Source organism: Pleuronectes platessa, chromosome 13 (genome assembly GCF_947347685.1).
Source record: "Pleuronectes platessa chromosome 13, fPlePla1.1, whole genome shotgun sequence".
Taxonomy (NCBI): domain Eukaryota; kingdom Metazoa; phylum Chordata; class Actinopteri; order Pleuronectiformes; family Pleuronectidae; genus Pleuronectes; species Pleuronectes platessa.
Window position 1 is genome coordinate 2,309,255 of NC_070638.1, and position 17,413 is coordinate 2,326,667.

Consider the following 17,413-nt stretch of genomic DNA (forward strand, 5'->3'; position numbering starts at 1 on the left):
AACAAAAAGACATGATATGTGTGTGTCAAGAACATCCTTCAAAATGTGTGAGTCTGCACTTTGAGACGCACAAGTGTTCACAGCAGGAAGTGTCGGCCGCTCCGCTGAACACTTACAACAAAAACATGGGGGAGTGGTCGGGCATGAGGACAAAATGAGAAGAGGATATTATTTAGCATTTTGCATTTCCAGAATAAAGTCAAAATGTCGAGAAACGTTAAAAAATGTAAAGAAAAACGTTTTTTATATTATCAAATAACTTATCAAAGTCAAACTTATCGTAAACATGAACATCTGAACGAACTTCGTGACAACAACCATCTTTGAGAAAACTCTATTTTGTGCGTTTTTTGATAATTTTGTTTTGTTTGGTCCAGGTCCGAGCTGCTAACATGGAGGAGGCAGGAGGGTTATACTGCAATCATCCACCAGGGGGCGATTGAGATGTTTTGGCTTCACTTTTGTGGGCGCCATCATGTTGTCCATCTTTATTTACAGTCTCCTCCTCCTTTGATGAACCAGAGGAGTTTGAATTTATTAGCGACATTTACTCTTTATTCCTTGAAAGGCAAAATAAAAACAAACACAATTCCTCTTCTCTTTTTTTCAAATCTCGGCCCTGATACGTTTGTTTTGTGCGTCACCTGCACAGGTCGGGTTATGTTTGGTTCGTCAGCCCATCGTAGCGTGAACACACAAACACACACACACTGTGACGGGGCCCAGTGTGTGTTTGTGTTGTCACATCCACGTACATCCATAATGCAGACAGGAGGTTTTTAATTGGCTTAAAGCAGAGGAGCCTCGTGAACAGGTTTACACACGGAAATAATCCATTTAGAGTCATTTCTTCTTCATCTTATACATTTTCATTCTTCATCCACCCGCCCCCCCCCCCTCCCAGTGAGCATCTTCATTAACCAGCACCAGATAATGCATCTCATGCAGCATCACTCTACAAATGGGCGAGTGTGTAGGAGTGAAGGGCAATTATCCTCCGCCTGTTTGTTTTGCACAGCTTGATGACGGACACATATTTATTCATTTTTATTTCTTTGCATTTCCCTTTTTTGTCCGACGTCAGTTCCCAGTGACTGCAGAAACCATAGAGGGGAACTGGTGGCGACTTCAACTACAGCAGCTGCTCCCACTGATCACTTCCTTCTCTCTGGGCGGAGAACGAGCCAATCAGCTGCTCCGGAGTTAAACTGGAACGAGGAAACTCTCCGCTCCTCCTGACACATTATTATTATTATTATTATATGATTCTTAATACTTCAATCTTCATCTTCCCACCTGTGATGTTTACTCACGCAGACAATTCAGGTTTTATTTGCTCAGGTTTTGAGAATTTTTGTCTCCACAATAATTAGAACTCATCAGTTGCATTTTACCTTCTGCTCATATCTGACTTTCCTCTGTTGGTGCATTGTGCACCTTTGACTCCAGTTGGATCCTGGTTCTGCTCTGTGGTGATCGTGGGGCTGTGGGATCGGTTCCTCAGCGATGGAAGAACCATTAGTTGGAGCCTTGGAATTGAGATTGTCTAGTTACACTGCTGTGATGCAACTGGTCTTCAAATGCAGCCACTGAATTCGGACCCAGCTTATGGACAAGCCGGCCGACCGATCGTGACTAGTGCACATATTTATAAAGATAACGTTTTCAGTAAAAATATTTCTGTGTGTGACTTTTCTCTGCTGCGGGCAAAGAAAAACAAAACTCCATCCGCCTCCACTGTATCAGGAGGAACATCAGTAAACTCCAGAGATAAGCATCTCAAAACCTGCATGAATAAAAACCCACAACCATCTGCATGAGCTACGAGAGCCAGAAATTCTGCTCTATTGAATTTTTCCTTCAGCCGACTCTGTAAGACACCATCAGCGCTCGGTTCCTCCATTAACGGCCGGAGAGCGCCACTACCACTACCTCCTCTTTTCAAATCACTGAGGAGAAGAGTGTCGGCTAAACGCTTGAAAAGGTAAAGAAGGAATAAATAGAGAAAGCAATTACAGCAATCGAAAGCAATTAAATCCTGAGGACAATTTTGCCTTTTGTTAAAACCAGGAGAAAAGCTCCCACTAATCTCACACTGGGAAGGACATTGTCTCTCTACCCATCTCTACTCTGGCTCTTTTCTTTCTCTAATGCTTTTTGTTCCTCTCTTCATGTCAGAAGCCAAGCCCTCTGTCGGTGCCTCTGGTGGCAGAGCGCTCTGGCTCCGGCAGGCAGCAGGTTGCTGCTGATGAAAAATTCAGTGCAGAGTCTGACTCGGGAGACGAGGAAGAGGAGGAGGAGGAGGAGGAGGGTGGTGGTGGTACTGGGTAGCAGGAGGAAGAGTACAGGGGAAGGGAAGCGGTGGAAGGGAAGGTGGGAGAAGAGCGGTAGAAGAAAGGAGCGTAATGAACGAGGAGGAGGAGGAAGAGGAGGATGAGGAAGATGAGGAGGAGGACGGAAGCCAGAGCTCCAGACAGGCAGGGAAGGTCAGTGTGTCAAGCCCAGATCAGAGCAGGGAGGCCGGGCAGAGGACCAGAGCTGGCCACCCTCTCTGCTTCGGTCGCCCCTCACGGAGATAACACATGATATGAATAATTTATGAGGAGCAGGAGGGGGGGGGGGGGGGAGTTTTATTAATAACACACACACACTGTGCCCTGCTTCTTTCATACACTGAGTTTCCACTGCTCCCCTGGGAGGACTCGTGTGAGTGAGGCCGATCGCTGAGGAGCGAAAACGCTGGAACGGAGAAACCGGCAGCGACCGAGTTTCAACGTTAGTGAACAAAGGGAGGGGGGGGGAAGAGAGAGAGAGAGTCGTCCACATGTAAAAAAGCATGAAACCCTCACTGGATGGTGACTCATGTACCTCAGAGGAACCACCTCTCACTTGCCTGGTTGCCCATTTGATTGTCAGTACGTGACGGCTCCAGATCTGGACGAGTGGCAACGAGCATCGTGTCTGTTAATGTAGAGAAGGCACTGGGCGTGTCTCCAGTCTGTCGGGTGGGCGGCTACTGGTTATAGGTCGTTGTCACAGCAAGGGATTGAACACAAACCCCCACAGACTGCGCTCACACTTCACAGCCGTTTACCTCTAAGATCATCGCCAAGCTGAGACCTGCAGTTTGTCCTGTGTCAGGATTCTTAGCGTCCATGTTCTCAGGTTCTTCATCGTGAACCCTCTTCAGCTCCTGAGCCCAAAAGTTCTCCGCTCTGCTCTTTGTCCATTAGTCCAACAAGACTCCTCATGAATAAAAAAGACGTCCTTTCTCTGACCCCAATCTGTTAAGCCTCGCTAGCTGTGAAGGTGAAGGAGGCACATCATGGCGGTAGGGACCTTTGGGGGAGGCCGGGTCCTTCAGGTGAGCGGTGGAGTATCGGTCGTAGCTGCCGGTTCCGGTGTTCTCCTGCATCAACTTCCCTTTGGCCTCCTGCTCCCTGCGCCGCTGCTCCTGCCTCAGGAGCTCCTGCGCCTCCAGGAGGACTCTGGCGTTGACTCCGACGCCGCTCGGGTAGCCGTTCCTGGAGCCCTGGTAGCTGGAGTACCTGGGGTTGTCCTTGGCCGACTGGAAGCCCTCTCCGGGGGGGTAGGCCTTGTCCCACGAGTCCTGGGAGATGAGGCTGGGGTTTTTCCTGGGCTGCCTGGAACAAAGAGGAATAGAAAGTCTGTAGTTATTTGTAAGGCTGGTTTGAATATAAACATAAAGGCACATTTGAGATGTATTCTTCCTGATATGTAGCCTTAATGGAAACGTGGTGGAAGAGACAAGATGCCGGCAAAGCCCATTGACTCACGTCTTTGAAGAGTCAACACTGATCGAACACCAATTTGCATTTACAAAATCATGTCACGTTAACTCAGACCAACATGCAGCTGATGAAGGATGTGTTATATTCATCCATTCCACCCTAAAGACTGAAATATGACTCAGACTTCTAGACTCTCTGATTCTTCATTTCTCAGACACACAACTCGTGACCTTGTCGGCTGAAGGAAACATCACCGGCAACAAAGCGTTCTCCTGAAAACTCGTTACCTCTGGAGACTCAGAGACGAACCGGTGGATTTTCTTATCACGTTCACTGCAGACGAGGCAGAACCATTACAACCATTAAACTGCCCCAGGCTACCAAACCAGGCCGGAGTAACAACATACAGCGGAAATCTAACCATGTCAAAGTCCCCTTCCAGACCATTAGGCCCATTTGGAGACAGGCAGCAACAACCATTGGATCTGACAGGAAGTAATAGCAGAACCTTTCACAGAGAGATGTCCTCGGCTGAAATCTGACACCTGACACAAGTGTCTTAAAGGCACAGTGGTCTGTCATGCCTCTGTGGGTCTGTCCTGCCCTTTACCAGAAAGACAGGGAGGTGGGGGGGGGGGGGGGGGGGTGTCCAGATGTGTGACATCACCTCTCATTTCTGCTTGGTTGGCCTCTTTGTGGCAGCCCTGCCTTTGTGTGTGTGTGTGTGTGTGTGTGTGTGTGTGTGTGTGTGTGAGTCCATATGATATGCATGAGTGTCCCGAGCCCAGCAGCTCCACCCGTTTATCTGGAGGCAGAAAGCGAGAGCAGAGAGATGGAGGAGAAGAAGAAGAAGAAGACGACACCGGAGAACCATCACCGGGCTTCTGACTGGGAGCCATGCATAATTAGCAGGTTTATCAGCCAGCTGTGAAGAGCTGCTATTATTCCCGTGTTTGGCTTCGAAGTGAAAAAATCTCTAACGACAATAGAAAGACTTTTTGTTTTCATTCAGCCGAGATCGAGAAGCCAATCGGGAATGGATACGCTGCTCGGCGGGCGAGAGAGGAGAACGAGGCCCCGGTTTATTCTGCCGCACGGTCGAGCGATTCCAATTTTCCGAGAGAGGCGTCGCCGGCGTCTGATTTCATTTCATATGTTGACAAAGAGGCCAAAGCTGCTCTGCACCCCCCCCCCCACTGAGAAATGCAAACCAGAGCCGCCCGTGTCAATCTGATGCTTTGCCGAGGGGGGGGGGGGGACATGTACATGTGTATAAATACAGAAACGTGTGTACTCGTCTGTATTCTGTGCACATGGTGAAGCGTGACAGATGATAAAAGAAAGAAGGAGGGAGGGGGGGGGGGCTAAAGGTGACAGAAAAACATTGAAAGGAAAAAGGGAGATGTCAGGGTTGTGACACACAGGGTTGTTGCACACACCAGTGCAGACACACACCAGTGCAGACACACACCAGTGCTCAATGGCCTCGTCCACCGTCACAAACAGCAGAAGTTGAATTCCTCTCACTGCTCCTTGTTTAGATAAAGGAAATCGACCTTTATCTCAATTGAAAGCTGTTTCTCAAGAAAATGTTTCTGCCATTAATCACGTCAGATTTCACAATCCAGAGAGTTTCCTCCTCCCTGAACCACACGGGGTCAGTTCGAGTCCCATCCAGCCTCTGACCTCATGGATGCTTCTCTCTCTAAGTCAAACAACAGTTGGTGTTCTCAAGCCGCTGCAGCCGGGTTTATCCAAACAGAACCGGCTCTTAATGGAATCAGTGGAGGAGTGCAGCGGCGTGGCCACAGGATGCTGCGTCCGACCGCCCGAGTGAGACGGGGCTTCATTAATCTTTCAGCAGAGCCGCCTGCAATATTTATCAAGGAAGGGATTTATGTCGGTAACAGAGGATTAGAGTGCGACGGGGAAGTAATAGAGCGTTATGTATTTAATGCTGTGTATGTCTGCTGAGTGGGAGGTGATGATGTGCACAGATGGGTCAGCTGGGTTCGGACTCGTCGAGGATCTGAAGGAGTAATTAAAACGTCTGGAGGTTAAATTAATGACTTGGAATAATGTGTGTTCCAAGACAATGAATCAGGGATAAAGAATTCCTCCTGGAGAAGTGTCTGTAGCAGTTTGTTGACTCATAGACAGATAAATATATGAATTTAATGTTTAATAACAAACATTGCAAGCTAATGCATATTATTTATGAATGTATTTGTTTAAAATCCCTCCTGTCGGGTATCAAGGGGGAAGCTGATGTTTGATAGATAGAAGGATAATAAGGTAAAACATGGTTATAATAATATAGGAATTGAATAGTTGATTAATACTCTGCATTACTAAACACTTTAATTTCCTTTATTGCATAAACCTTCAAAATTATTTGAGTTTGTATGTTGTTTGTAATATTAATAGTAAATATACTCTTTTACTAGGTGAAGTAATGAGATTTTAATCGAAAATATACAATAAACATTAGTAATAAGTGAACTTTAACGATTTTTATAAACAATGCTATTTTGTTGGGGGGGGGGGGGGGGGGGAGCTGTGGCTTGGGAGATAGAGAAAGTTGTCCACTAAGTAAAAGGTCGGTGGTTCGATCCCCGGCTCCTCAGGTCCTTAGACGAGATATCAAACTCCAATTTGTGCCGACCTTCTGTGTGAACGGGCTGTGAAAGGTCAACAACACCAGAAAAGCTCTAAATAAAAACATTTACCACTTGTACTTCACAACTACACAAGTTGTATCTTTGTCGCTCTATTGATTTTCTAAATAAATGTTGTTTCTCTTTTGAAACGTTCCCTCTAAAGGTCAAATGTGAACTTTGTGTAACCAACTCTCCCACAAGCGTCAAAAATCTAATGCTTACTCATCAGGAGAGAAATGTCAGCCATTACCCTCAACAACACACACACACACACAAACACACACACACACACAATGTCCCAGCGCTTCCTGGAACAACAGGCAGTCATATCATGCAGATCAAAGGGAATTACATTAAGAGAGAGGAAAGCAATCATGTCACATCTGTGGGAGTGGGTAACATGATCCGTCCATTCTGAGGCTGTGTGTGTCTCTCTCTCTCTGTGTGTGTGTGTGTGTGTGTGTGTGTGTGTGTGTGTGTGTGTGTTTGTGGTGTGGAACTGACACACACACCTCTGCCCCTTTTTCTTACTTAGACGTTGCACATTTACAATCTGCCATCATTACTGTCACAAGGCCATAACAATGAATCTGACATAATCAGACAGGAGTAAACAAGCGCGTGCACACAATACACACACACACACATTCACTCGTTCCCTCTTACCTCGGAAGGGAGCTGTACTGTCGCTGTGCCTGGGCGAACGAGTCTCTCTCCTCCTGCCTCTGCCGCTGCATCTGCACCTCGACCGACACCGAGTGGCGCCCCGGCTGGCTGCTGTACCCCCCCGCCGGGCCGTTGCTGCTGCTGCTGGCGTTCGACTGGAAGCAGCGAGACGGTTCCCAGTGTGAGCATCATCATCATCATCATCATCATCAGCATCATCATGGCCACAATCAATAAGGGAATCACCCGACACATTCATTTTACGTGTTCTTTGACCTTTAAGTTTGGTCAGTGCCCCGTCTGCTAACATGGAGGAGGCAATCCAGATGCTCTGGCTTCACATCTGGAAGCCCTCATGGCGTCCATCTTTTATTTAGAGTCTTTAATCACACCGGGCTGTTTGAATAATCGTTTTGTTGTGATGTGTCTGAACGCAGCTCGTTCTTATAAGACTAACTTATTAAACATCTGACAGGTGTTTTCAGGAGCTTCAGTGTTTTCTACCTTTTTACGACTTTGTTTATTTTTTATTAAGTGCAAAAGAACGTATTTAACAAGCATCATATGTCTCCTTTAATCTCTAAGTGCGTCAATCTGTTGAGAAAACGCCGTGTGAATCTATTATCAAAGGAACGGAAGGATTATTCCACAGTATTAAAATATGTGTTTTAAGGTCACATGGGTGAAGCCGCCCCTTTAAGTGAAGAGGATGCGACTCAGGGGCTGGAGGGGCTGGAGGGGCTGGAGGGACCCCCCCCCCACACTCCACACTCCACACAGTTAAATAAACACTGACGACTCCTCCGTGTTCCTGTTAAACATTCATGACTCTGAAGTGCCTGCAGCTCTGAGGCAGGACTAACTCCTGACGGGAGGATCTACAGGTTCCATCGCTCAGACACGTTTAAATCTCATGTGAATCAAGTCAATCACTCCATCGCTCACGTGTAATTAATCCTCCACAACATTCAATATGTAATATATATATCCTGCAGTGTAACGTTAATAATAATTAGTATTTGAAAGCCGAATTATATCAAACAAACTGACATTAATAAAACACACTGATGATTAAATATACAGATTAAATTGTAAATAAGAGCATTGTTCTTATTCCCAGCAGACAGTGATGGTGATTTTTTTTCAAAAAAAAACTTTAAATAATGCAAATGTTATATTTGACAGAATATTTATGTTTGAGAAATAGTGGAGGAGGTGACATCACAGATTAGACCGCCAGGAAAAATACTAAATATACATTTTTGACAACCAATAAAGTAGAAACATCACATTTAAAAATAGAGAAAACAAAACTCGATACCTCGGGGGAACCGACAGAAGTCACCTGATCCCTCCCAAAGTCCCCCCCCCTCCCCATCCTCCCCAGGGTCCAAACCACAAACACTCACCAGCCGGTGGACGCAGCCTGAGCTCGTCTCCTCTCAGGTCAGAGTGAAGGTGAGTCACACACAGACAGGGGGGGGGGGGGGGGACAGTGAGGGGGGGGGGGGGGGGGGGGGGGCAGTGAGGGGACAGTGAGGGGGGGACATGCTGGAGACTCAGGTGCAGGTTGACAGTGATGAGACGTGATGGATGTTAGTGGATGTTAATGAAGGAGACGACGACACCTCGGCCCGATGACCAGTGACCGTCCCAGAGCCTCAACTGCTCTTTCACTGGTCACTGGGAAATACAAACCTGCAGGCCCAGTATAACCAGTCGATCAAATGTTGTGACTTTGCCTAAAGTTAAGGTTTGTCTCTTTGCTGCTCTTTAGAATCCGGTCGTTACAAACTCAGAGATGATGGATGTGCACACACAGACGGTTTAGATGTTTCCCAGCAGCGGATCACCACCTCAGAGTCGAGCCCACACTGGCACCGCAGCTCCTCCCGCCCCCCGCCCCCCCAAATGTTCATTAGCGGTGCAGGTTTAATAACCGTGTGTGGATCAGTTGTAACACAAAGCCAAACTAATTACGTTTATGGCCGTGCAGCATATTGAGAGTCCGGTGGGAGAGCGCTGTGGACGTCCGTTGGCGGGCGGGGGGGGGGGGGGGGGGGGGGCATAAAAATATTAAGAGCGCTGAAGAGGAACTCCCCTTTAAACCAAATGAAGCCGAGGCAATCATCTCTGGGATTGATTGGCGTTGCCTGGCGAGGACCACAACGAGGACGGGCTGGCAGAACACCGACAGTGGAGGGGGGGAGTGGGGGGGTTTGGAGCGCCCACGCATTGCTTATTCCAAATCTGATTTAATAATTGCCCCGCGGGTAAATTACAGTCCCAATATCTTTCACTGGAGAGTTTTCCCGGGAATGTCGACGGTGGGAAACCCCCTGAAGGAATCCAGATAATAGAAGCATTCAAATGTTGCAGTAAAATACAAGAGGCAATATTATGGCCCAACATCAATTGAGTGAACTCCTCTTTTCCCACAGTGGTATAAATGAGAGCAATAAAGCCTCGGTGCGGAGCGGCCGGGCGAGCGAGCATCACTCATCCTGATGGAATTAGACCGCGTTACCCACAATCCTCTGCTGCTCCCCAAACTATGGTAAAAGAGAACGAGGAGGCTCCCATGGCTTAGAGGAGATATTGACTTTACACATTCGGCTAAACAGGGGACGGCTGGAGGAAAACAGTCCGAGGCTGAGTCGGGTAATTGGACAAATGAATCACAGACGGGCACAAATCGTGGGATGGAACCAACTTGTGACAGATTCAACTCTGTTCCACTGCAGGTGTGAGATGAGGAGCTGAGCCGGAGGCCGATGGTTCAACTCCCAAAACGTGCACAACCACATGGTGAGTGTTTCCATGTGGGCCCATCACAGACACTGGTCTAATTGGTGCGACACTAACAGGCAGGAGCAGGAGAGGATGAATGGACGAGGGCTGCAACTCATTATGCTGTTTTTTTTAAAGCAGACACATGAAGCTATTTTAGTTCTTCTTTCCTCCAGAGTGTCATATAGGTTTTTTTTTGTTTGCAGAGTACCACAGAAAACACATTTGCATAATGCAGCAGTGAGTCGGTCACGTCTCGGCCCCGACAGAAGGAAACCGGTGCAGAGGAGCTTTGCATCTACGGCAGCTGAGGAGGACATTTCACCAACTGAGAGACAAACTACATCTCAGCCCGGTGCACAAACATTTAGATATTGAACAAGTCTATTTGATCCTTCCAAGCGTTTTCCTGCCTTGTAAACAGTAACATCAGAAAATCAGCTGCTCCTGGCAGAGGCTGGAAGTTGAAGTGAATTAAGAGAAAGGACACTGGCTCCTTGAGGTTCTGCAGCACATCACTGAGATGAAGCAACGAAATGTAATATATGCAAAGAGGAGGTAATTTAATTTCAAAGACACATCCTCCTGTTTTCCATATGGGCGACTGGTGTCCTCCCAGTACAGGTGTGAGCAGTTCTCTGATAAAGTACAGCAGGATTAATAAGAGGGCTCTTCAGACCGAGGCTTCATCTGTAAAATACTATTTAGTTTTATAAATGAAGAGGTTTCTTTATCTCAGTCCACACAAACTAATCAATCCACCCCAGAATTTTGACCGTCTATAATAAACAGACATTGACTAAGTGGCTAAAGCTTTAAAATGATCCTGGAAGAACCAGGAAAACAAGATCAACTTAAAAACGAGGTTAGGAAAATGTATTACCTCATAACATTTGATTTTTGTTATTTAATTTGAATATTTCCTGGATCCTGACTCCTAAAAAAGGATCTAGTAAATATTTGAGCGTTTCTATTTATCAGGTGAAAACAGCTCCCACGAGGAAGCCGGAGGATTTTAAGCGTGTTTATTATCTACTACTGAGTTTTCATGGGAAAATGAAACTGGCAACAATAGCAAACATGCTACAGTTGATGTAAACAAACAGAAAGCTGCAGGTTTGTGGAGCTCCTGAACCGAGAGCTCGCTCGGTTGTTCGGAGACAAAGGGGAACGTGACCCTCTTCTTTCCCACACTGTCCCGCTTCAGCTCTACAATGCTGCCTGGAATGTGAGCGCCCGTCCGTGGATCCCATTAAAACCCACCACTCTGGTGAACGCTGCCAAATCAGATTCAAAACAAATCTATACATTTTTTTTATTGAGTTCATCAGCTAGAAAAAAAAAAAAAGGAAAAAGGCCAGAGCACAAGAGGATTTGATTCGCTCGCTCTCACTCGATCACAGGAGCTGATTCTCCCGATGCTCACCAGAGACTCGGCAAAGCTACAGACACCAGCAGTAAAAAGACTTCATACAGAAATATACAAAAAACACAAAGTGTGTGTGTAGAAGGACCTCGTGCAGAGAACATGGATGATTCACGTTGCTCTATGTTAATGTGATTTACAACACACCTGAATGTATCGTCTGCAACAACACACATTCACGCTGCGTCTCAACAAAGCTGAATAATATGTTGTGTGTCATGATATGTTTGTGTTATAAAAACCTTGTGATAGAAAACGTGTGAAATCAACAGGAAAAAAACGTGTGTAGTCTCAAAGCAGACACAACGATATGGTGGTGATTCATCCCTTGGTGTGGGTGACACAATAAAATAAAAATAATACACATTGTACACAGATGGTATCAATTAGGAAAAAGTTGTAAAAACGTTCAAATTCATGATTTGTAACATTTCTACAGGTTTCATGTGATTTGTTTTCTCAAAAAGATAAAAACCAAGAACACTTGTGATCGGTGCAGTGAAGCTGGGACTCAAATAAATACTAAAAAGATCACAAGCGATTTCATCACCTTTAAAAAAAAAAGTTGAAGGCATTCAGATTTGTTCTCCTACTACCCCCCCTCCCCCCCCAGGATGTTAATTAGCCCTGATCTCATCCACTGAAGCTCTGATTGAAATAAACGTCTGATAAAATGTAAATATTCAAACATTTAAACTGTTTAAAAAAAGAAAAGAAAAAAAGGCACCGTTAACAAAAAACAGGATTTTAAAAAGAGTCCATGTTCCGGTGGGCGGGTCCATGAGGATGACAGGACACACACATGAAGGGGGTGATGGATGAGTACAGTGGGTGGTGACAGGTGGGTGGGGTTAGTGACGGTCGGATCAGGACGTGCAGAGACCCCTGCATGCAGGTGGATGGGGGGGGGGGGGGTGAGGGGGGGGTGGTGTTAGCGCTAGCAGGGCGGTGTTATCATCAGTCTTGTTCATGGCTGCTAGTAGTGGGGTTAGTGACGGTTAGCACCACACTCCGGGTCGTCCTCGTGGCTAGTGGTGGAAGTCAAGTCTGAAGGGGGACCAGGTCGTCTCGGGGACATTAAGAGTCTCCGTCCCCCTCGTCTCCGGCTCCGATCGGCTCAGACACTCACCCACTGCTGCTCGAAGCTGTAGGTCCTCCTGCGGTCCTCCGGGTCCTCCGGGACGCCCTGGGCCTGCTGGAACTCCTGCCGCAGCCTCTGTATCCGGTCGTGGTTGCTGGGGGCTAACCGGCTACTGTGGAGACAAAAGAGAGGAGGGAGGGAGGGAGGGAGGGGAGAGATGATGGTGAGTGGTCCATTGTGAACAGATGACCTGGTTTCATCAGCGCGGGGCGGAAATGGCCCGAAGGACCAAGTTCTTTAAAGACCGACACGCTTTGTCCAGAGAATTGATCAAATGCAGCGGAGGAGCAACCCAGATACGTTCAACCCAGATAGAAGGTGAAGGAGTGATAAGTGAGGGGGGGGGGGGCTCCCAGCGCAGCCAGCAGCAGCATGAATCAAACTAATGTGCCTGTGATGTATTATTCACAACAATGAACAAAGACGAGCGGTGAACCACCTCCTCCTCCTCCTCCTCCTCCTCTGTTGTGTAGTCTGAGTGAGAGCGATACACTTTTGAGTTTTGAGCCCTAAACTAAATTGTATGACTGGTATTACTTTAATTACTACAATCGATTTAGAAAGAAGAATACTTAAGAATTTAATTTTCCACATTTCGGCCTTGTACCGGATCCTGTTTTACAATTTAAACTTTACTTCATCTTTGTCATTCCTGATTATTGATTATTGTTCCTATTGTGAAAAGAGGATTCACAGTGGTTCCCACAGAATGAGGTTGATCTGAGGCAGAAACACACAAATGGAACTCTCCACACGCAACAGATAAGTTATCACGTCAGAGAAAGAACTGCATCACTGCCACAACTGAAACCACGATGTCTGACTGCGTGGAAGGTAAAAACTTTATGGAACACAGCTGAAGCTTGACATCACCATTTGTTAGATTTGTAGATTTATTTGTGTAAATAAGTTATATTTGACTTGCATATTTCTTACGCAGCTTAAAGATGTTTCTTCTGTTGTCTGGACCCAAAAGAAATACAGGTTTAGAATGAGAAGGCGATGATGGTGTTAATTATTATATGGTCTCATACAGGGGGGAGTTATTAACACACTTATTATTGAGTAACAGTGTTGGTGAAAAGAGGACCAGCGGGGGGGGGGGGGGGAAGCTCGACTTTTCAACTTTCTCCCTTTGCCAGGAAATTCCTGTGGACGTTCTAATCTCTAAAACGCGAAAAGGTCAAACCTGCAACTGTTTCCTGCCTGAGTTCTGTTTTTCAAGCCGACAAGAAAACTTCAAGGTCAGCAGATAATTCCTAATTACATTTGTTGAGAGATACGATTTAAAAAAAACTGATAATTCAAATCTGCTTGGTTATAACAGTAAAAACAGACTTAAAACAATTGGTCTTCATGAGATCACAGGATGACGATCAAAGGCAAATGTACAACAATAACTGACTGAATTCATTTCATCCGTCACTAAACAGCCAGACAGTGAGTTCATGATGTTTTAACCTTAAAACACAGCAGCACCAGCAGCTACTGACTCCAGACACACACACACACACACACACACACACACACACATACACAGACACACACAATGGAAAAGCCAGAGCCGGTCAGCCCTCATTAAAGACCAGGAACCTGTCACATGTGATTCTGATAATCTCCATGAAATGTAACACAGCCACTTGGCCCCCTCAGATCCCAGCTGACCCGATGTGTGGAACATGTGTGACCCTGTGGCTGTGGGTCAAGGCCTCGATGCCAGGCTGAACATGGAGGCTCATGTCTGTGAGGGGGTAGAGGAAGAAGAGATGAGGATCTTAAACGCTGCAGCTGCCTTGTTTGGTCAGGACCTTCAGATTCTTTCTGTTTGGGCTGAACCAAAATACTGAATGGTAAAGTGTCTGGATCAGAACTGAACTATGATTTGGACGTATGCCTGTTATACAAAGTACTTTAGCACGCTCCCTAATTAACGATTTGAAACCAAAACTAACCAGATCGAATGGAAACAACGGAACAAACACATGAAGCCTGGATCAGAGTTTCAGATGTGAACACATTCCTAGTTGTCCATGGATGGATCAGGTGCAGTGTGAAGAACCACAGCGATTCAGTCAGAGCTCAATGCTCGTCAGATAAACTACACCCTGCAATCAGAAGTATATCAATGTTAAGTAAACCTAAAGACCCAGAATCCTGCCCGAGAGACAAAAAAGAAGAGGAACTCAAAAGATTTTCAATGAACCTTCTGGTTTTAACAAAATCAACCAGAGAAAAAGCAACACTTCAACAGTCCAGCCACAGAACCCTGAGGGACAGGGGGGGGGGGGGACACAGCCGGCTGAGATTCAGTGTGAGATGAGCTTCATCCTCTGGACAGGCTCACTCAATATCTGGCACCGCTGCATGAGGCTGAAAGGTCATCGTGGTTCTGTTGAGTGGAGAGTCCCTGGGACTCAATAAGGACCGGGGACTCGCTGACTGGGCAGCCAGAGAGGCTGTTTACGCTGAGATGCACCAAGTCTGTCATGGTCGGGGCGTCGCCGCCTGCAAAGCTGTCTGTCTTGGCATCGAGCTCGAGAAGGAGGGAGCTCCGGGAAGATGTCACGTCTGAGCCGAGGGCAGAGGCCGAATAAAGAACTTCACCGATTCACTGGGTTTTAAACAGCTGCACGGAGAAAACAGGGATTTCTAGAGAGCAAGACCTGGGTTTCAATTTTAACATTCTGGCTAAAAATGGAAACAGGAAGTCAGTTTATAATATTTAATGGATGCTTATAGCAAACAGCCTAGTACAGGGACAGTTATATAATTAGAAAAGTTGATGTTTGTTTGTTTTTTTAGCAGGATTTTGCAAAAATGACTGGACCAATGACCACAAAACCTGGTGGAAGGATGTGATGTGTAGATTTTTCAAAGAGTAATTAAGGGATCCTGAATCAGGCCAATTAGGGGACTGATATTTGGTGCAGATAAAAACAAAAATCTGGATCTATTTAATTTTAAAGTGGTTTCACAAGGGGATTCACACATTGGGCCTCGTGAAGTTTTTCACTCTCTAAGTGCCCCTTTGTTTTTTCTTGTTCAACGTCTCATATTGCCATGATCGTAGATTTGAGTTTGACTATTTCTAACAGGACTTATGACCAGAGTTACACATTGAAAGCCTGGACTATAGGAATCATCCTTCAGGCCCGAAGAGGAAGCTTCTCTCGAGGATTTATAAATGCAGTCATTGTGGTCAGACCTTATTCTCAGAACCACAGAGCTATCTGTTCGGCAGCCGCACGGTAAATCACAGGGATTCCAAACAGTCCAAACACTGAGAGCAAGATCGAAGCGATTACACAGTCCAGATTGGCCCCTGAACTCCAGACTAACAGGATTTATCAGATCTGTGCTGTCACTTCCACACTGTGTGGGATCTCCGGCCTCTGAAGGCTGATGCACAGTGAGTGAGAGAGGCAGCTGACGGACAGAGCTCTAATCCTGTGGATTGTAAATGAATGGCCTCATTCACACAGGCTGCTCTTCCCATGCCTTCAGGAACATCACACCAACTGTACGCCGGCTTGCACCTCACAACCGCTCACTCATTTAGAGGGTTGGGAAACTCTTCAGTGGATCAACGTGCCCTTGAAAATCAATGCAGAGCAGAGGGCGACCACACAGCCTGAGGCCGTAAAGAGAGAAACAGCTGGAGACGAGCCCACCGGCCACCAGCTGGACGCCTACAACGTGGAGGGACTCAAGAGGACCCTGTGTCTGCTCTGTGACGAGGGCCCTTGAGGCGAGTGGTTACAAGTGGGACGACCTTGAGGAGACAAGAGCAACATTGTTGTTTCAGACTTCAGAGTCGAGGATGAAAGCTTCGCCCGGAGCTACGAGCGGCACAGAGCACGAGACGTCTCCGCCTTTCTTCAATCTCATCAGGGTCCATTTCATCTCCTCAAATTAGAGGATGTCTTCTGATGCTAACGCACATTAACGGGTGTTGATTCAAACCAGATCACACCTCGCTTTTAATAATACATGCATTGTACTCTGCGATGTCCCATCTTCTTCATTCGCCGATATTAATAATCCACTTTTTAATTACAAGCCGGCGTCTTAATCAAACATTAATTAAGAAAGTGTAGTCGAGGGATCCCCGACTCAGTCGCACTGACTCGCTCCCCAACCCGTTAAATAAACATTCACCGGTGCACGGATAACGCAGAGTAAGGAAACGAGAGGAAGTCGTGGATACGGGTCATCACCGATCGCAGCAGCTGTGGCGGTTAGTGTCTGTGATCTTATCAGATGCGGGGGGGGGGGGGGGGGGGGGGGGAAGCAGGGCCTACGTCCTCTGACAGAGACAGAGCAGCTGGTGGAGCCGCTCTCCAACGTGAAAAATGAACCGAGATGCCGAGGACGATAATCCAGGTCCATTGATCGAAGGCTCAAAGACGACTTGGAGGAAGACGGATGGCCTCGCTAACTTGTGCTAACGGCTAACGGCCCGTCTGTGAGCTGCTGTGTGTGATCTGAGATCAAAGCGCTTCATCCAACTATCAGGAAAAGATGCTGTTTTCGTTTTTGCATGTACATTGTTGACTTGTTCAGATTTGGTTCTCCTGTAGATTATAAACAATGATATTATACCTGATTCATAACACCCAGCACTCTAGGGTCGACTTTATGAGTTTGTCTTTTCACACATGAAGAACTCAGCAGGAGATTCTTCGGTCAAACTTTAAGACTCCTCACCAATTAAAGCCAAATGCTGCCTGTTTATATTTAAAATCCAGATCTCCACCAGTTGACCGGTGCTATAGAACCGTGCAGACATCATTCCAAACTTACTGAAAGTGTATGTAGGTGAACTTTATGCTGATTTGCTCATTAGACCTTCTCCAGACGCCCAGAGGCTTGAAGAGGATCAGCTCGGAGCCTGAGTGGTGTTTGTTGATGCAGCTCAGAGATTAGAGAGGCCACGGAGCTGCTGCCTGTTGTGTCTGAGCTCATTCAGGATCAGGCT

The 17,413-nt window shown here is 46.5% G+C and overlaps 1 protein-coding gene across 1 annotated transcript in view; it reads right to left on the reverse strand.

The window, feature by feature from the left end:
- Positions 1 to 1,432: 1,432 nt before the first annotated feature.
- LOC128454798 (partitioning defective 3 homolog) overlaps positions 1,433 to 17,413 on the reverse strand; it is a 163,518-nt gene continuing 147,537 nt past the window's right edge. Inside the window, exons 24-26 of the mRNA XM_053438343.1 lie at positions 12,424 to 12,547; positions 7,079 to 7,233; positions 1,433 to 3,644 (exon numbers count right to left, since the gene is read on the reverse strand). Coding sequence (XP_053294318.1) covers positions 3,248 to 3,644; positions 7,079 to 7,233; positions 12,424 to 12,547 — 676 coding nt within the window. The 3' untranslated portion in view covers positions 1,433 to 3,247. The remainder of the gene's footprint in view (positions 3,645 to 7,078; positions 7,234 to 12,423; positions 12,548 to 17,413) is intronic.